The 21,034-nt window shown below is 44.4% G+C and overlaps 2 protein-coding genes across 12 annotated transcripts in view; one reads left to right on the forward strand and one right to left on the reverse strand.

The window, feature by feature from the left end:
- LOC121567299 (DISP complex protein LRCH3) overlaps positions 1–7,988 on the forward strand; it is a 69,360-nt gene extending 61,372 nt beyond the window's left edge. For 9 of the 10 annotated variants that reach the window (XM_041877227.1, XM_041877231.1, XM_041877228.1 and 6 more), the window contains 4 exons: positions 575–675; positions 960–1,097; positions 1,641–1,718; positions 2,313–4,352. In XM_041877227.1, coding sequence (XP_041733161.1) covers positions 575–675; positions 960–1,097; positions 1,641–1,718; positions 2,313–2,513 — 518 coding nt within the window. In that variant the 3' untranslated portion in view covers positions 2,514–4,352. Of the gene's footprint in view, positions 1–574; positions 676–959; positions 1,098–1,640; positions 1,719–2,312; positions 4,353–6,968 lie in introns of those variants that run through there. The other variant, XM_041877229.1, reaches the window with a different exon arrangement.
- Positions 7,989–13,605: 5,617 nt separating this feature from the next.
- The window catches only part of iqcg (IQ motif containing G), a 28,646-nt gene continuing 21,217 nt past the window's right edge, over positions 13,606–21,034 (reverse strand). For both annotated transcript variants that reach the window (XM_041877238.1, XM_041877237.1), the window contains exons 7-10: positions 20,111–20,185; positions 19,509–19,640; positions 14,335–14,436; positions 13,606–13,976 (exon numbers count right to left, since the gene is read on the reverse strand). In XM_041877238.1, the coding sequence (XP_041733172.1) occupies positions 13,869–13,976; positions 14,335–14,436; positions 19,509–19,640; positions 20,111–20,185 (417 nt within the window). In that variant the 3' untranslated portion in view covers positions 13,606–13,868. The remainder of the gene's footprint in view (positions 13,977–14,334; positions 14,437–19,508; positions 19,641–20,110; positions 20,186–21,034) is intronic.

Below are 21,034 nucleotides of genomic sequence, written 5' to 3' on the forward strand. Positions count from 1 at the left end.
CAGAGTTCCTTCCACCCTGTTGCTCAAGAGTTCCTTTCGCCCTGTTGCTCAAGAGTTCCTTCCGCCCTGTTGCTCAGAGTTCCTTCCGCCTGTTGCTCAGTGTTCCTTCCTCCTGTTGCTCAGCGTTCTGTCTGTGTTGCTCAGCGTTCCTTCCGCCTGTTGCTCAGCGTTCCTTCCGCCTGTTGCTCAGCGTTCTGTCTGTGTTGCTCAGCGTTCTGTCTGTGTTGCTCAGCGTTCCTTCCGCCTGTTGCTCAGCGTTCCTTCCGCCTGTTGCTCAGTGTTCTGTCTGTGTTGCTCAGCGTTCTGTCTGTCTGTTGCTCGGAGTTCCTTCCGTCTGTTGCTCAGAGCTTGTCGATCTGCAGCTCAGAGTTCCGTCTGCCTGTTGCTGTAGAGGTCTGTCTATCTGCTGTGGTTTGTCTTCTGAATTGTTTGCCAGCCGTCTGATCATGCCATTGTATCTGTAGAAAGCTGGATATTCCCCCTCTTCAGGATTAGTCATTAGCACCCATTCTGCTTTCACCAGCTTTTGATCTTGTGTTTGTTTGAGCCTGTGTGTTTCTGCCTTCCTCCCCAGGTGATGGTGCCTCCCCCGGGCCAGAGCCTGAAGAGGTGACCCCTACCCAGCCTCAAGGCCCTGTGGGAGAGGAGGCTGCTCTGGTGGAGCAACTGCGGAAGGTGAGCAACACCCGACAGATTCTCCCCCCTTTTAACCAAACGATTAGGGCCTGGAGTTTCGACTGGGTTCATAAAGCTTCTCAGAGTAGAAGTGCTGAACTAGAATCAGTTTTGCCTTTCAGATTGTAATGAGTACTATTATATGGACACAGGGGACCTGATCCTAGATCAGCACTCCTAATCTGAGATGTTTTATGAGCCCAAGTCAGATCACAAGGTCAGGAACAACTCCTGGCCCTACATGTGCTGATCCCACTGTAACTGTGTCGTACTCTATTTTGTAGAACATCGAGTCGCGTCTGAAAGTGTCCTTGCCCAGCGACCTTGGAGCAGCACTGACCGACGGGGTCGTACTCTGCCATCTAGCCAATCACGTGCGGCCACGATCCGTACCCAGCATCCATGTGCCCTCCCCTGCTGTGGTGAGTGTTTACACACGTTATACGTGTGGTGTGGTGAGTGTTTACACACGTTATACGTGTGGTGTGGTGAGTGTTTACACACGTTATACGTGTGGTGTGGTGAGTGTTTACACACGTTATACGTGTGGTGTGGTGAGTGTTTACACACGTTATACATGTGGTGTGGTGCATTAGTGAGATGTCAGAGTTAATTTAGTCAGTGTGTCTTTCTGCAGGAAGATTACACTTCAAGCATACCAATATAACAATGCTCTTTTTTACTTTGCGAAACATTTGCATTTGGGTTATGATCAGACACTGCTTTCATCCCAAATGGCAGCCTATTCCCTATGTAGTGCACTACTGTGACCATAGCCCTATGGGCCCTGTTGAAAAGTAGTGCACTACTGTGACCATAGCCCTATGGGCCCTGCTCAAAAGTAGTGCACCACTGTGACCATAGCCCTATGGGCCCTGTTCAAAAGTAGTGCACTATACAGGGAATAGGCTGCCATTTGGGACACAGTCACTATCATTGTCCCCATTTTGTCTCTGTCCATCAAGCCCAAACTGACGATGGCCAAGTGTCGGCGGAACGTGGAGAACTTTCTGGAGGCGTGTCGCAGGATCGGGGTTCCACAGGTAAGACCTTCACACTAGTCCAATAAATGCCTGGCATGCTCAACTCACTAGTCTTCGTGCTAAAACATCTGTGTGTTTGTGATGGGTTAGAAAAAGCATATGATACAAGAGAACCTGTACTGACTGACTGTGTTCTTCAGATGTTACATTAATTTGCAAGCAGCAGACGGTGATCTAACCAAATTAGTTAAATACCTAAAGGCTACATTCAGGTTTTTCTCTTCTATCATAAGATTTTTTGCACAGATTAGGGAGACAAACTCCCTCTACTACTCTGCTTTTTGTATCAACAACACAGTTTAGCCTAGTTCTCTGTCCCTGCCCTTTTTATCAGCTAACTCAGCTAACTCAACTGACAACTGGCACCTGCAGAGCTTTTGTAAACTTGACTTGGAGAGCCACTTGCCTGTTACTAACAGTAACTTTCTCTCTCTTTCCGCTCTTTCTTTTAACCATAACACTTCCCTTTCAAACTCATCTTCCATCTGTCCGTCCAAACAAAAAACTCCCCTATCTGTGTAATTTTAACCTTTGCCCTGCCCCCACCCCCCTCCGCCGCCATTCTCCCCCCTCACTTCATCTCCCGTGGGGCAGGAGAGGCTGTGCACTGTGGAGGAGGTTCTGGATGGCCGTGGAAGCTGTGTTTACGGGACGCTGGGGGTCCTGCTCTCCATGGCTCCTCCCCCCCTCCTAATGCCTTCTCCCCCGGCCCAGCTGGCAGGCTTCGCCCTCTTCTATCTGTCCATCATGTCTGTGCTGTGTGCCCTGTACTGCCACCTGGTGCCCCACCTCTGAACTGTCTGTCTGGACCACACAACCCCTTCCTCACCTTAAGAAATGGCTCTCTACCACTCGTGCACACACTTGCGTGCTCACACACACAGAACTCGCACTCCTACGCGCTTCTCATTTCACATTGCGGCGACTCCCAACCCCGCAGCAGTATCCATTCAGACACAGCAGGCAGCAGAACTCGACAAGGGGAAAAACACAAGAATGAGTGGACCTCTCCCAGTCCCGCTCAGCCTTAACAAAGAGGAGCGCTCGCCATTGTCTGGTTTGCCATACACCATATAGTAGGTTTTATCTTTTGGTGTTCCAGTTGTTTGTTGGGGAAGGTTACTTGCTTCGCCTCAAGGAGTGGTGAGGTTAGGTGGGCACCTTCAATGCTCCCTCGTTATCCTTCTGTCATGTACTGGCACTGCCCCCAAACAGCGAGACTCTGGAGGTTGCTGTGTTGTCTGTGTCACTGAACGGTCCGCTACTGTACCTACCTACTGAACCTCCTTCTGTGCCTTAAGTTCGTCCGCCTGGCTATGTGTGTGTTTTAGATGGAACCTTCCCACCCGAAAGCGCTTCCATTGCACAGATGACATCAAAGTCGGAGTGCTTGTCATATGTCACCTACGTGCTTCCTCCTCCCTCACTGCCCCTGGAAGAACCAACCACGAGTAATCTGACCAATCAACGCCAAGCTCTTCTCTCCTGACTCAAACACGGCTTAGCCTTAGCTGCAAAGTTAGTCAGACGTTTTTGCCTAATCAAAAAGAGAGCAGGTCGGCGAGGGTCATTTGCAAGCCTTTGAGTCCTTGCTGGCACTCAATCAAGTATCCTACAGGCACCTTTTTCTATTTGACTGTCTGTGATCCAGCCCCCCTCTCAGTCCTAACGCTCATTTTGTGGCTCCGGGGTGATGTTTTCCCTAGGTACAGATCTAGGATCAGCTTCCCCAATCCTAACCTTAGTGGAACTGACGTCGACATGATGTAATGTTGTTGAACATAATGTTATGAAAATGCTTTTAATACATATTATATGTTTTAGAGCGCCTAGCACAAGCTTAGGGAGATGTGGCCACAGCCATATTGAAATAACGTCATGGGAATGGTAGAGCGTCTGTGCCTACTGTACTCATGGCTTTTTGATCAAGACTGATTAAGAAGTGAATAAACTAAAAGCTAAAACGACCAATTTGAGATGGAACGACAATAAAATAATAACAATCATGTTAACAAGTCTGTATAGTCTGGTCAAAAATCCACTTGCATAAGTTTTTGAGCTCATTCAGATGTAGGCTACATTAGTGATTTTCACATGAGCAGGGGCTTCGGCTTTATTGTTTCCCGACATTAGTAATGTATCTAAATAAATGATATTCACAATAACAAAGCAGTTAGCTAGCATTGAATAAGCTTGTATAGTCCAGTCCAAAACCCACTTGCACATGTTTTTGTGTTCATTCAGCGAGCAAGGTCTAGTTTTTTTTTTGGGACTAGCTCGCTAGCTATGATAGACCAACCTGCACAGTGTATTTGTTTATTTTTTATTTAACCTTTATTTAACTAGGCAAGTCAGTTAAGAACAAATTCTTATTTACAACGACTGCCTACCAAGAGGCAAAAGGCCTCCTGTGAGAACTGGGGATAAAAAATCAGAATGTAGGACAAAACACACACCACGACAAAAGAGACAACACTACATAGAGACCTAAGACAACTACACAACATGGCAGCAACACATGACAACACAACATAGTAGCAACACATCATGACAACATCACCACATGGTAGCAACACAACATGGCAGCAGCACAAACATGGTAGACAACAATACATCACGCTAAGCAACCAGAAGTGTCAGTAAGAGTGTCCATGATTGAGTCTTGGAATGTAGAGATGGAGATAAAACTGTCCAGTTTGAGTGTTTTTTGCAGCTCATTCCAGTCACTAGCTGCAGCAAACTGAAAAGAGGAGTGACCCAGGGATTTGTGTGCTTTGGGGACCTTTAACAGAATGTGACTGGCAGAACGGGTGTTGTATGTGGAGGATGAGAGTTGCAGTAGGTATCTCAGATAGGGGGGAGTGAGGCCTAAGAGGGTTTTATAATCAAGCATCAACCAGTGGGTCTTGCGCTGGGTATACAGAGATGGCCAGATCACAGAGGAGTGTAGAGTGCAGTGATGTGTCCCATTTAGGAGCATTGGTGGCAAATGTGATGGCCGAATGGTAAAGAACATCTAGCTGCTCGAGAGCACCCTTACCTGCCGATCTATAAATTACGTCTCCGTAATCTAGCATGGGTAGGATGGTCATCTGAATCAGGGTTAGTTTGGCAGCTGGGGTAAAAAAGAGGAGCAATTACGATAGAGGAAACCAAGTCTAGATTTGACCTTCGCCTGCAGCTTTGATATGTGCTGAGAGAAGGACAGCTTACCGTCTAGCCATACTCCCAAATACAATTTATTGTTTATGCCATGTTACCTTGCTAATCTCCAACCGGCTAGCCTTCTAAAAAGGCTACTAACATGCATTGTAATCTGGCCTGCCTGTCAGACGAACCATTCAAGTGATGTCATTGATGACACGTTATCAAGATGGCGGCACACAGTAGTCAATGAGGCAATTTTCTAACGTTTTTTTTTTTAGCTGTTTTAAGGGTATGAACTTGCTTCTTTATCACATTTGGTTATCAAAATCACCTTTAACTTACTAAAATGTTTCAGTTCGTCTTTAACTATTAGTAGGGAAAATGCTAAACTGATCCAAGATCAATGTCTCGGGGCAACTTCACTCCACCCATTTTGTTTCTCTGTGGTGTGTGATGAACGGGGTTAGCACTAGGCTGGTCCCAGATCTGTTTGTGCGGTAAGATGGCACAAACAGATCTGGGACTAGTCTAGGTAGGCACAAGCTGTGAAAAATAAAACCCTAATACAGTGCATTCGGAAAGTATTCAGACCTCTTGACTTTTTCCACATTTTGTTACGTTACAGCCTTATTCTAAAAAGGATTACATTTATTTTTCCCCTCATCAATCTACACACAATACCCCATAATGACAACGCGAAAACAGGTTTTTACCAAAAACACCTTATTTACATAAGTATTCAGAACCTTTGCTATGAGACTCGAAATTGAGCTCAGGTGCATCCTGTTTCCGTTGATCATCCTTTAGATGTTTCTACAACTTGATTGGAGTCCACCTGTGGTAAATTCTATTGATTGGACATGATTTGGAAAGGCACACACCTGCCTATACAAGGTCCCACAGTTGACAGTGCATGTCAGAGCAAAAACCAAGCTATGAGGTCGAAGGAATTGTCCGTAGAGCTCCGAGACAGGATTGTGTCAAGGCACAGATCTGGGGAAGGGACAAGTCTCTGAATGTCCTTGAGTGGCCCAGCCAGAGCACGGACTTGAACCCGATCTAATATCTTTGGAGGAACATGTAAATAGCTTATTTAGGCTTGCCATAACAAAGGGGTTGAATACTACTTATTCATTTCAGCGTTTCATTTGTATTAATTTGTAAAAAATGTTGAAAAACATAATTCCCCTTTGACATTATGGGGTATTGTGTGTATGCCAGTGAAAAAATTCTAATAATGTAATCTATTTTACATTCAGGCTGTAACACAACAAAATGTGTAAAAAGTCAAGGCGTGTGAATACTTTCTGAAGGCGCTGTATATTGCAGTGCTCTTATACTGTTCTATATGAAGACAAAGCACATCTTTAGTGTGAAAGAGAGAGCGAGTGTGGCTTTGTTCCAAATGGGACCCTATTCCTTATAGTGCCCGACGGGCCCCTGGTTAAAAGTAGTGCACTCAATAGGGAATAGGGTGCCATTCGGGACAGAGCCTGTGTGGAGTCTGTTGTTGGTCTGTGCTGAATGACAAGGAGTAATGTCTCTTCCGGCTCCGAAGAGCGGTGTGTATGTTCTCTGTGTCGGTGGTCTGTTTGCTTACAGTGTGTGTGTAACCATGTGCCTATCTCTTCTGTGTCTTCTGTTGTTGACCTTTCAACTCTTTCCCAGAGCTCCTTAAACAATAAAATGAACCAAATATTTGGTGTGACTTCCTTCAGTCTTTCTTCTCTCCTCGCTACTTCAGCTTGTTAACACATGTTCTCTCTCTCTCTCTCTCTCGCTTACTCGCTCCCCCTATATTTGCTCCTGTGGGTTATGTTCAGTGGGTGTCTCAGTGCACAAGTCCCTACTTATTGCCTTTGTTTGCACACCTGCCCTCCTCAAGGTCAGGCCTTTGGATCCCATTCACCTCCTTTTCCATCTTATGTTGAGTTTGATGTCTTTCCATTTGTGTTGATGTCTGTTATCTTTTGGTGGTTGTTGTTATTATTATTTAGCCATCCATTGACATCCCCTTTTTTGTTCTCCCCTCTCCCGTTTTCCCTCCTCCCTTTGTCTTGTGTGTGTGTTTTTTGTATGCATGTGCTCTTCATCTGGCCTCAGACCCAGCTGTGCCTGCCCCTCCACATCCTGGAGGAGAGAGGGCTCCCCCTGGTGGCTGGGACAGTGCGTGCGCTCCTGGAGCTGGCCCCGTCCAAACACACAGCCTCCCCCGCCGCCGCCACCACCACTACCCCTCTGGCCATGTAGGGCAGCAGAGCTCCACACAGGACCCACCCTCTCGCTCTCCGAATGTACGTTACATGGCTTTCCCTCTCGACCACCCCTGGCACAAGGGTGTGCGAAGAGAAGAGACACCCTAAGAAATGCCCCCCCCATTTCCCCCCGCCCCCTCAGCCAAACAGGGGTACCCAGCCTTCTCAGACAGGTCTTCCCCAGTGGAGAGAGAAGAGAGAACACAAGTACGTCAAAGAAAGGGATGACTGTCTCTTTCTCAGTGTCCCCACTCAGACTGCTTACGACTTGCAGCCTCTAAAGACAGACAGACGGACGGACAGATGGACAACTGAGATTGTCCCAGACAAACGGTCAGTTGGACGGCGAAGAAGAGGGTTATTTTTATTTTCTATGACTAGTCAGTTGTCTTCTCTCTCACTTCTCTCTCCATCCTCCTTTTATGTTCACTAGGGATTGTTTTATTTTGCACCATCATTATTATTATTGCATCTCATTTTTCATATTGGTTTTACTTTCACATGTCATGGGGTCAGGTGGGTGTAGGGGGAAGGCGTAGGAGACTAGGAAGTTGTTGGTTGCCTAAGTAACCCTTAAGGTCATGCGCTACAAAGAGCAACAGTAACGGTAGTGGTCCATCGTCATGGGAACGTTGATGCTGCCAACACTTAAAATGGCTGTTGTTAAATTAACCAGTCCTTTTTTTTTGTGGTCAAATCACGAGCTGGCTGAATCAAAACCGATGCTGGATTAGAGAGAGAGAGAGAGCGATCCGGGAATTTCTCCGCTTCATACTTTCTCAAAATGTTGTGGACAAATATACACTGAGTGTACAAAACATTAGGAACACCTTCCTAATATTGAGTTGCATCCCCATTTGCCCTCATAACAGCCTCAATTCGTCAGGGCCAGGACTCTACAAGGTGTCAAGCGTTCCACAGTTGTCAAGTTGGCTGGATGTCTTTTGGGTGGTGAACCATTCTTCATACACACGGGAAACTGTTGAGCATAAAAAAAAACAGCAGCGTTGCAGTTCTTGACACACTCAAACCGGTGCGCCTGGCATCTACCACCATACCCAGTTCAAAAGCACTTAAATATATTCTTGCCCATTCATCCTCTGAATGGCACGCATACACAATCCATGCCTCAATTGTCTCAATGCTTAAAAATCCTTCTTTAACCCCTTCATCTACACTGATTTGAAGTGGATTTAACAAGTGACATCAATAAAGGATCAGCTTTCACCTGGTCAGTCTGTCATGGAAAGAACAGGTGTTCCTAATGTTTGTACACTCAGTGTGTAGTATAGGGTCATTATACAGAAGTGGTGCAAATTGGGGGTTGAAAAAATTATCACATTTGTATCCTATTTTTCCCAAACTTTCAGCGCACATCTTCCAACATATTTCAGGTAGACATATATACTACTCACACACTGTTTGTATTGCATATTTGAAATATTTACCTGAATTTACCTTACACCCCCCCCCCAACCCCCTAAATGTGTTATTACGAAACATAGTGGAAAAAGTTGCAATAAAAGGAGAACCATGCACAGTAGTTATAATTTTGATTAACCTTCTATTACAGATTAATTTGAGAAATGATTTGCAAACCAAATTAACAAAATAACAGGCGTTTCGGTGTCAAGTGTCACTCATAGACATAAATGGAAACTCATAAACTCTGATAGATGTAACTTGTTTCAGTATAGACATTGCTATTGAGGGCTTCCACCATTTAAAAGTAGTCAACTGGGTGGGGATTCCTATGGGTTTGGGAGTGATCAGCCAATGATCAGAGAGCATTGGCTTCTTCAAATTGGGTTGCCTATTGTTTGTAAACCAAAGACTAAGGTAATATCCAGGAGCCAAGACCACGACTTATACCAGGACATTGGTCCCAAGATCCAGACCCAATGAGTTGAGACCATGACAAGTTAAAGACCGAATGTGGTCTTGAGGGGGGGAAGCGACTCAGTCAGGCTTTCAACTTACTCCTGAAAGTTGTAGTAGTATAATGCACAAGGTGCAATTTTGAAAGTGGGTAGTGCATCATCAGTTTTCCTCTGGTCATTGTAGACCTTAGAGCTATTTGTCAGAAAAGTCCAGATCAACTAGCCCATGTCAGCTAACATTTTTTAGCTAGGTTTTTTAGCCCATCGATTTGCAGGAAATAAGCTTTAAAAAGGCAAAATGTTCTCTCAGCCAACAAGAGGGGTGTGAACAGTTACATGAATGTGCTTGTGCCCATAGAAATAGATGTGGCGTAGATGTTCCCCAATGCTGGAAGGGGGGGGCCTGAGTGAAAAAGTTTGGGAACCCCTGCAGTAGAGTACAGTGGAGCATAGTACAGTATAGCTCATTATAGACTTGTGTTTGGGGTCTTGGAGGGTTGAAGCCCCCCAGCTGGCTGCATCTCAATACTCTACACTTTTTCCTGAAGTGTGGACTTGTCCACTACCCACATGGTGGTCCTCTGTAGCTTAGTTGGTAACTTTTTAAAATGGAGATGGCCTCAATCAATGGCTGTGCTGTCACAGATGCCATAATGGCATAGATTCAAAGATGAGACCTCTGTATATCTCCATGGTGTCAATTGTTTCTGTTGTGACTGTTTTGGTTTGACTTATTTTGGACTTCCCCATAGCTAACATTACATTTTAGTCATTTAGCAGACGCTCTTATCCAGAGCGACTTACAATTAGTGAGTGTATACATAATAATTTAAAAAATCATACTGGCCCCCCGTGGGAATCGAACCCACAACCCTGGCGTTGCAAGCGCCATGCTCTACCAACTGAGGAGGTTGGTGGCACCTTAATTGGGGAAGACGGGCTTGTCATAATTGCTTGAGCAGAATTAGTGGAATGGTATCAAACACATGGTTTGTTGCCATTCCATTCGCCCCATTCCAGCCATTATTATGAGCCGTCCTCCCCTCAGCAGCCGCCACTGGCTAACATATTGCGAGCTATCTTTCATTTGGACATACAGTACATTCGGAAAGTATTCAGACCCTTTTCCACATTTTGTTACGTTACAGCCTTATTCTAAAACCCATACAATTATTTTTTCCCCTCATCAATCTACACACAATACCCCATAATGACAAAGTGAAAGCATTTTTTTTTTTTACGTTTGCAAATGTATTAAAAATAAAAAAACATACCTTATTTACATAATTATTCAGACCCTTTGCTATGAGACTCGAAATTGAGCTCAGGTGCATCCTGTTCCTTTGATCATCCTTGAGATGTTTCTACAACTTGATTGGAGTCCACCTGTGGTAAATTAAATTGATTGGACATGATTTGGAAAAGCACACACCTGTCTATATAAGGTCCCACAGTTGACAGTGCATGTCAGAGCAAAAATCAAGCCATGAGGTCGAAGGAATTGTCCGTAGAGCGCCGAGACAGGATTGTGTAAAGGCACATATCTGGGGAAGGGTACCAAAAAATGTCTGCAGCATTGAAGGTCCCCAAGGACACCGTGGCCAACATTCTTAAATGGGAGAAGTTTGGAACCACCAAGACTCTTCCTAGAGCTGGCTGCCCGGCCAAACTGAGCAATCGGGAGAGAAGGGCCTCGATCAGGGAGGTGACCAAGAACCCAATGGTCACTCTGACAGACCTCCAGAGTTCCTCTGTGGAGATGGGAGAACCTTCCAGAAGGACAACTATCTCTGCAGCACTCCACCAATCAGGCCTTTATGGTAGAGTGGCCAGACGGAAGTCACTCCTCAGTAAAAGGCACATGACAGCCCGCTTGGAGTTTGCCAAAAGGCACCTAAAGGACTCTCAGACCATGAGAAACAAGGTTCTCTGGTCTGATGAAACCAAGATTGAACTCTTTGGTCTGAATGCCAAGCGTCACATCTGGAGGAAACCTGGCACCATCCCTACGGTGAAGCATGGTGGTGGGAGCATCATGCTGTGGGGTGTTTTTCAGCGGCAGCGACAGAGAAAGATGAACGGAGCAAAGTACAGAGAGATCCTTGATGAAAACCTGCTCCGGAGCGCTCAGGACCCCAGACTGGGGCGAAGGTTCACCTTCTAACAGGACAACGACCCTAAGCACAATGCAGGAGTGGCTTCGGGACAAGTCTCTGAATGTCCTTGAGTGGCCCAGCCAGAGCCCGGACTTGAACCCGATCTAACATCTCTGGAGAGACTTAAAAATAGCTGTGCAGCTGTGGACGCTCCCCATCCAACCTGACAGAGCTTGAGTGGATCTGCAGAGAAGAATAGGAGAAACTCCCCAAATACAGGTGTGACAAGCTTGTAGCGTCATACCCAAGAAGACTTGAGGCTGTAATTGCTGCCAAAGGTGCTTCAACAAAGTACTAAGTAAAGGGTCTGAATTCTTATGTAAATGTGATATTTCCGGTTTTTTTTTTACATTCCTAAACTTGTTTTTGCTTTGTCATGATGGGGTGTTGTGTGTAGATTGAGGAGAAAAAACCAATTGAATCCATTTTAGAATAAGGCTGTAACGTAGTCTGAATACTTTCCGAATGCACTATATGTACATCCCAAAACCGTACTTTACAAATGTCTTGATATATTAGATGTTCGGTACTGACACTATTTAAAAATAGATGAAGATTTACCAACTTGCTCACAAATGTTCTCCGAAATGTTTGCAGATAGACTAGATAGATGTATATAAATATCCTAAGTTTAGAGACTTCACAGTTTTTTTTTATTTGTATAGTTTTTTGTGGGTGGGACTGCAATTTGCACCACTTCTGTAGAATCACCCATATATAAAGCTGCAATTCATGTGTTTTGCCACAAGGAGTTGCGGTCTCGTGTAGCTACATGGATTGGACACTGCACCCCAGGGTGTAGGTAGACACTGGGCCAGGGAAAGTAAAACAAAGCAGGCCTCTTAAAGGGTTTGTGTTACGAGTGGGATTGGTTCAAGCTGATCCTAGACCAGTGTTTACAGGCAACTTCTTCCTTGATCACAGCTCAGTCAAGTCTAATCAAGGGCAGGTTGACTGACAGCATGACGTCAAGGCCTGCAGCTTTGCATTCGTCACTGTCTTTATCCTGCAGTAACGGTTCTTTCTTATTGTAGTCCACTCTACTGACGAGCGGTTGGGGCCGGCCAGGTTCTGGGGCTAAGGCACTGGGGCTAAGGCACTGGGGCTAAACATACACTACCTTTTTATTTTTTCTACAAACAAACTTTGTAAATTTTTTTCTTGTCTTTTTTACAAACCACCTCATCACCTTCACAGTTGAGTTCAACATAGACAAGAAGTAGTGAATATGACATACTGTCTCCCTCATGCACAGAACTCATCTTTTTATCACTACATGTAGCCAAGCTTGTATGAGATTCAAATGGGTCTATAGATTTAGATATTGCAAGTGTTCAAGACACCTTTCCAATTTTCATGATCAAGTTGTTTTTAGTGAATGGTTCAATAACATCTTATAGACACATGTGGCTCTTGCTGCACACAGAGGTGTGCATATTGCTAATTTGGTCTGGCAACGGTTACAGTGATCTGCCAGACTGGAACAGTATTTATTCGTCACTAGCGCTGTCCTTAGTGAACCCCATTGACAAGGTCGTGTTCATTAGGCACCAAACAGAAGAAAACACACCGAAACAGGGACTACCTGTTCTTGTCCAATAAGAAACGTTCATTTTCGTTATCCATTGCAAAACATGTTGAGTTGCATGCCCTAATGAACATGACCCAGCTCTACTTAGAGCAGTGTTACCTACAGAAAGCCAGGTTAACTGACTGACTCTTAGTTCTGATGAGGCAGACATATCCTCTAGTTCCCAGGGAGGGGGATGAAGGAGTGCTAGCCATGGAGCGGTCAAGACTGACCCAAGGACCATTGATTGATGGGGTCGGGGATCTTGTAGGCAGATTCCCAGCCTCCCTTTTTAGAACTCGGGAGTCTATTGAAAATAAAGTTAAAATGGTAGAATCATACCTCTGATATATATTTTTCCCTTCAGAAGCTATGTAGGCAGCCTACATAGATGCACATCCCTACAGTAAAAGCTATGTAGGCTGGGAATCTGCCTACATAGCTTCTAAAGGGAAAAACCATATCAGAGGTATGTTTTTACCATTTTAACTTTCTTTTAGATAGACTCAGAGTTCTGAAAAGGGAAGTTAAAGGTGATTTAAATATATTATTATAAATGTCTTGTATAGATATTTGTGTTTTTTCCCCTCCTCCTGACTTGGGCTTTCTCCAGCAGAAATCATGTTCCCCTACTGCTGGGTCTGGACCCTGTGACATTTGTACAGTAAAATAGATACATTCCATTTGTTTACAAGTATGTACTACTTCCCACATACAGAGAGGACCTTCTTTCATGACCGCGACGTGGTCTTTTTAAATTTAAATTTTTACACCGTTTGCTGAGAAATTGTCCCTGAAAACATGTACAAAATTGAATTATTTTCTGGAATGAATATTTGGCTTTCTTTAAAGTGCATTAATAAAAGTTGCCCATTTCAGTCTCATGAGTGCGCTTGTTTATTACCATTCTTGCCCTTGTGTTAGACTGCATATAAGTAAGAACCTTGCAATGGTGGTATTCAAAATGGCCATGCCAACTTTACTCTGTTAAAGAAAAAAAAACAGCAGTTCTCATTGAAGATATATTTGCCTAAAGGCCAAGTATTGACTTAGTCTGTAATCAGGAATTGAACATTGATGAAAAGTCTGTATTGAGATTTGTTTGGGTTTCCTTTCACTGGAGCTCCTGAAGCCGGGACACCTCACTTTTTCTTCTTCCCCTTCTTTCCCTCCTTGGACTTGGGCTTCTTGCCTTTCTTAAAGGGGCCCAGACCGCGTCGCACTAACGTTCCCCTCCACCACGACTGGATCTGCAGGTGACCGACAGGGAATAAGACGGTTCAGTATCATTAAAAAACGTTTTAGTGTAATAAACAAAAGAAGAGGAGTACAGTTGTGTTCTTTTCCGGCTTGCAGAGAATAAGAGCTGAAAATCACTTGGTAGAACGTGGGGAACATAGCAACAATAACGAGTCGATCATCTAAACAATAAACCAAGATGGATGCCACAAAACACTGCACTGCCTCTGGATGAGATTGGTTTCCTTGCTGGACAAGTGGAGTAGATGCCGGGCTTAGAGTCTACGTCCCAGATGACACCCTATTCCCTACATAGTGCACACATTTTGACCAGAGCCCAATGGTTATTGAAGATTGTTCAATAATTACCTTGGTGGCTGCGTCTCGCTCCATGTGTTCCATCTCCAGCTGCCTGCGTCGGGCCTCTTTCTCCAACCTGTCCTCGATGACCACCTGCTCACTGTCTCTGTACTGGAACATTAGAAAGTACAAAGACCGAGTCAATATCCAGAGTACAATTTCTATTCCATACGGGTATACTTTCTTAAAGCGGCAATTTCAGTCTGTTTTAGTAAAAAGCTGAGTGATAGGGCTGGAGAAATGTAACATCTCAAATTCATACAGTGTGTGTATGTATGTATGTGTATGTATATATATATATATATATATATATATATATATATATATATATATATATATATATATATATATATATATATATATATATATATATAGACAATGTATGCAAGTACTGACCATGATATCAAAATTATAGTTTTAACCATTTACATTTACAATGTTTACAAACAGAGTTAAAACAAACTTTGATGGGGTTTGACAGGTGAACTATACTCATGCACATTTATAAGTTATATTCTTAGAGAATCAATGGGTGTGTGTGTGTGTATATATATATATATATATATATATATATATATATATAATATACACACATACACACACACTGCTCAAAAAAATAAAGGGAACACTTAAACAACACAATGTAATTCCAAGTCAATCACACTTCTGTGAAATCAAACTGTCCACTTAAGAAGCAACACTGATTGACAATACATTTCACATGCTGTTGTGCAAATGGAATAGACAACAGGTGGAAATTATAGGCAATTAGCAAGACACCCCCAATAAAGAAGTGGTTCTGCAGGTGGTGACCACAGACCACTTCTCAGTTCCTATGCTTCCTGGCTGATGTTTTGGTCACTTTTGAATGCTGGCGGTGCTTTCACTCTAGTGGTAGCATGAGACGGAGTCTACAACCCACACAAGTGGCTCAGGTAGTGCAGCTCATCCAGGATGGCACATCAATGCGAGCTGTGGCAAGAAGGTTTGCTGTGTCTGTCAGCGTACTGTCCAGAGCATGGAGGCGCTACCAGGAGACAGGCCAGTACATCAGGAGACGTGGAGGAGGCCATAGGAGGGCAACAACCCAGCAGCAGGACTGCTACCTCCGCCTTTGTGCAAGGAGGAGCAGGAAGAGCACTGCCAGAGCCCTGCAAAATGACCTCCAGCAGGCCACAAATGTGCATGTGTCTGCTCAAACGGTCAGAAACAGACTCCATGAGGGTGGTATGAGGGCCCGACATCCACATGTGGGGGTTGTGTTTACAGCCCAACACCGTGCAGGACGTTTGGCATTTGCCAGAGAACACCAAGATTGGCAAATTCGCCACTGGCGCCCTGTGCTCTTCACAGATGAAAGCAGGTTCACATTGAGCACGTGACAGACGTGACAGAGTCTGGAGACGCCGTGGAGAACGTTCTGCTGCCTGCAACATCCTCCAGCATGACCGGTTTGGCGGTGGGTCAGTCATGGTGTGGGGTGGCATTTCTTTGGGGGGCTGCACAGCCCTCCATGTGCTCGCCAGAGGTAGCCTGACTGCCATTAGGTATCGAGATGAGATCCTCAGACCCCTTGTGAGACCATATGCTGGTGCGGTTGGCCCTGGGTTCCTCCTAATGCAAGACAATGCTAGACCTCATGTGGCTGGAGTGTGTCAGCAGTTCCTGCAAGAGGAAGGCATTGATGCTATGGACTGGCCCACCTGTTCCCCAGACCTGAATCCAATTGAGCACATCTGGGACATCATGTCTCGCTCCATCCACCAACGCCACGTTGCACCACAGACTGTCCAGGAGTTGGCGGATGCTTTAGTCCAGGTCTGGGAAGAGATCCCTCAGGAGACCATCTGCCACCTCATCAGGAGCATGCCCAGGCGTTGTAGGGAGGTCATACAGGCACGTGGAGGCCACACACACTACTGAGCCTCATTTTGACTTGTTTTAAGGACATTACATCAAAGTTGGATCAGCCTTTAGTGTGGTTTTCCACTTTAATTTTGAGGGTGACTCCAAATCCAGACCTCCATGGGTTGATTAATTTGATTTATATTGATAATTTTTGTGTGATTTTGTTGTCAGCACATTCAACTATGTAAACAAAAAAGTATTTAATAAGATTATTTCATTCATTCAGATCTAGGATGTGTTGTTTAAGTGTTCCCTTTATTTTTTTGAGCAGTGTGTGTGTGTGTATATATATATATATATACACATACATACATACATACATACAGTTGAAGTCTGAAGTTTACATACACGTAGGTTGGAGTCATTAAAACTTGTTTTTCAACCACTCCACAAATTTCTTCTTTAACTATAGTTTTGGCAAGTCGGTTAGGACATCTACTTTGTGCATGACACAATATTATTTCACTTATAATTCAGTGGGTCAGAAGTTTACATACACTAAGTTGACTGTGCCTTTAAACAGCTTGGAAAATTCCAGAAAAAAGATGTCATGGCTTTAGAAGCTTCTGATAGGCTAATTGACATCATTTGAGTCACTCTGTTACTCAATTGGTAGAGCATGGCGTTTGTAACACCAGGGTAGTGGGTTCAATCCCCGGGACCACCCATACGTAAAAATGTATGCACACATGACTGTAAGTCGCTTTGGATAAAAGCGTCTGCTAAATGGCATATTAATTGGAGGTGTACCTGTGGATGTATTTCAAGGCCTACCTTCTAACTCAGTGCCTCTTTGCTTGACATCATGGGAAAATCTAAACAAATCAGTCAAGACCTCAGAAAAATAATTGTAGACCTCCACAAGTCTGGTTCATCCTTGGGAGCAATTTCCAAACGCCTGAAGGTACCACGTTCATCTGTACAAACAATGGTACGCAAGTATAAACACCATAGGACCACGCAGCCATCATACCGCTCAGGAAAGAGACGCGTTCTGTCTCCTAGAGATGAACGTACTTTGGTGCGAAAAGTGCAAATCAATCCCAGAACAACAGCAAAGGACCTTGTGAAGATGCTGGAGGAAACAAGTACAAAAGTATCTATATCCACAGTAAAACGAGTCCTATATCGACATAACCTGAAAGGCCGCTCAGCAAGGAAGAAGCCACTGCTCTAAAACCGCCATAAAAAAGCCAGACTACGGTTTGCAACTGCACATGGGGACAAAGATAGTTCGTTTTGGAGAAATGTCCTCTGGTCTGATGAAACAAAAATAGAACTGTTTGGCCATAATGACCATCGTTATGTTTGGAGGAAAAAGAGGGTTGCTTGCAAGCCGAAGAACACCATCCCAACCGTGAAGCACGGGGGTGGCAGCATCATGCTGTGGGGGTGCTTTGCTGCAGGAGGGACTGGTGCACTTCACAAAATAGATGGCATCATGAGGAAGGAACATTATGTGGATATATTGAAGCAACATCAAGACATCAGTTAGGAAGTTAAAGCTTGGTCGCAAATGGGTCTTCCAAATAGACAATGACCCCAAGCATACTTCTAAAGTTGTGGCAAAATGGCTTAAGGACAACAAATTCAAGGTATTGGAGTGGCCATCACAAAGCCCTGACCTCAATCCTATAGAACATTTGTGGGCAGAACTGAAAAAGCGTGTGCGAGCAAGGAGGCCTACAGACCTGACTCAGTTACACCAGCTCTGTCAAGAGGAATGGGCCAAAATTCACCCAACTTATTGTGGGAAGCTTGTGGAAGGCTACCCGAAACGTTTGACCCAAGTTAAACAATTTAAAGGCAATGTTACCAAATACTAATTGAGTGTATGTAAACTTCTGACCCACTGGGAATGTGATGAAAGAAATAAAAGCTTAAATAAATCATTCTCTCTACTATTATTCTGACATTTCACATTCTTAAAATAAAGTGGTGATCCTAACTGACCTAAGACAGGGAATCTTGACTAGGATTAAATGTCAGGAATTGTGAAAAACTGAATTTAAATGTATTTTTGTCCATTAAAATAACATCAAATTGATCAGAAGTACAGTGTAGACATTGTTAATGTTGTAAATGCCTATTGTAGCTGGAAACGGCTGATTTTTCATGGAATATCTACACAGGCGTACAGAGGCCCATTATCAGCAACCATCAGTCCTGTGTTCCAATGGCACGTTGTGTTTGCTAATCCAAGTTTATCATTTTAAAAGGCTAATTGATCATTAGAAAACCCTTTTGCAATTATGTTAGCACAGCTGAAAACTATTGTGCTGATTTTAAAGAAGCAAAACACCAGTCTCAACATCAACAGTGAAGAGGCGGGACCTTCTAGGCAAAGAAAAGCCATATCTCACTGTTGACGTTGAGACTGGTGTTTTGCAGGTACTATTTAATGAAGCTGCTAATTGAGGACCTGTGAGGCACCTGTTTCTCAAACTAGACACTAATGTATTTGTCCTCTTGCTCAGTTGTGCACCAGGGCCTCCCACTCCTCTTTCTATTCTGGTTAGAGCCAGTTTGCGCTGTTCTGTGAAGGGAGAAGGTCAGGGCTCTGTGCAGACCTGTTAAGTTCTTCCACACCGATCTCGACAAAATATTTCTGTATGGACCTCGCTTTGAAACAGGAAAGGGTCTTCCCCAAACTGTTGCACAGAATCGTCTAGAATGTCATTGTATGCTGTAGCGTTAAGATTTCCCTTCACTGGAACTAAGGGGCCTAGCCTGAACCATGAAAAACAGCCCCAGACCATTATTCCTCCTCCATCAAATGTTACAGTTGGCACTACGCATTGGGGCAGGTAGCGTTCTACTGGAATCCGCCAAACCCAGATTCGTCCGTCGGACTGCCAGATGGTGAAGCGTGATTAATCACTCCAGCGAACACGTTTCCACTGCTCCAGAGTCCAATGGTGGCGAGTTTTACACCACTCCAGCCGAGGCTTGGCATTGCACATGGTGATCTTAGGCATGGTGGCAATATTAGGAAGGTGTTCCTAATGTTTGGTATACTCAGTGTATATCACGCCTACTATGCTATTCATTACCTAATGTCAGTGCGCTGAACTGTATACTACAGGGAGCAATGGGTTGCGAACCATGCAGACCAGGGTTGTATTCATTAGGGCACACTGTAGCAAAACATTATGCAACGGAAAATGAAAACGACAGTTTCTTTTTAGAAAAGTCCATGTGGTCCCTCCCTGTTTCAGTCCGTTTTTTTCCCTGTTTGGTGCCTAATGAAATCGACCCAGGCTATCTGTCCTCACCTTCTTGGCCAACTCCTGGAGCTGGGAGAGATTGTTAGCTTTGTTGTTCCTCAGGCTGTTGAGCTCCTGCTGCTTGTCCTCCATGTCTCTCTCATAGCGCTCCATCCACACCTCCAGCTTCTCCCCCAGACTCTGAAGGGCGCACACAAACACACATTACACACATTGTTGCGGCTTCACCTGACAGCCAAATATGGCTGACAGCCGCTGTCCACTGTTATATGGTTCTGAATGTCCGATTTTGCAGTGAATTGATGGGCTGCTGTCCGTGGAGCTGAATCCCAGCTATGGCCGCTATTGCTCTAGACAAGGGCTCATCAATTTCTTGTACGGCTCCCCCAACTCTCGTTTTTTGTGATAAAAAAAACAAAACAAACGTCTCTTCCTGACGTAAAGGTTGCCGACCCCTGAACAGGGGCTAGGGATTGATTTGGGATTCTACTATCTCAATAAAAAAAAAGCGTTAGATGTTTTAGGATGGCAGCTCAAAGAACGTACCAAGTCACCCTACTACACCAAATATATATGTCGCATAAAAGTTAAATTATGCTCCTATACACGGGTCATGTCATGCCATTTTCCAACCATCACTGCACACATACTGTCTGATGTTCCTTGAGGAAAGTCTCCATCTCCATATGAACTCTCCTCTCCTCCTCCAACCTCTCCTGCAGTAGCTGAGGACAGAGGAACAATGATTACACAGATACACATGTAATGGTAACCATCTCTGTACGGCCAAACCTCTCAGTTACTACAAAGTCTGTAGCCAAGTCACACCAAAGGCTCTGCCCAGAAACAACCCCCCCTAGCCTCTTGTGTAGATCTGAAAGGATGGGATAGCTATAAGAAATGTGTAGGTATTTGCAAAAAAGCAATACCTACCCAATTCTATTAGATCTACATGGGCGGACTGGGACAAGAATTCAGCCCTGGCATTTCATCCACACCAGCCCATATCACTGCGTACGCCGGCAACTCACCCCCCACACACACACCCCACACACACCCCACACATTCACCCTACACCCTGACCCTACTTAGACACAGGGAGCAGTGCTGACACATAACATTTAAAAACATCTTTATGTGCACTAACTAATATCATAGGCTAATTAACTTGGGGTTCAACATCTGAGGAAGTGTAAACTCAATACATATTAACTAGATCGCCGTTGCCCACTGATCAGCCAAAGGCTCATTATAGATTAGTATAACATAGAAATTGCGCAAAAATCTGTACAACAAATCATAACAGGCCCATGGGCCGCCGGCCATGTCTTTATATAAATAATATTTGTGTGTGTCAATTTCGACCAGCCCATCCAACATAAAAATAGTCCAGCCTATCTGGCATATGCCAGAATTGCCAGATGGCCAATCCGCCCCTGCATGAGGCACTTAGGCTACGTTTACACAGGCAGCCCAATTCGGATCTTTCACCACTAATTGGTCTTTTGACCAATCAGATCAGATGTTTGCCGCTAATTGGGCAAAAGATCAGAATTGGGCTGCCTGTGTAAACA

This window comes from Coregonus clupeaformis, chromosome 6 (assembly GCF_020615455.1).
Source record: "Coregonus clupeaformis isolate EN_2021a chromosome 6, ASM2061545v1, whole genome shotgun sequence".
NCBI lineage: Eukaryota > Metazoa > Chordata > Actinopteri > Salmoniformes > Salmonidae > Coregonus > Coregonus clupeaformis.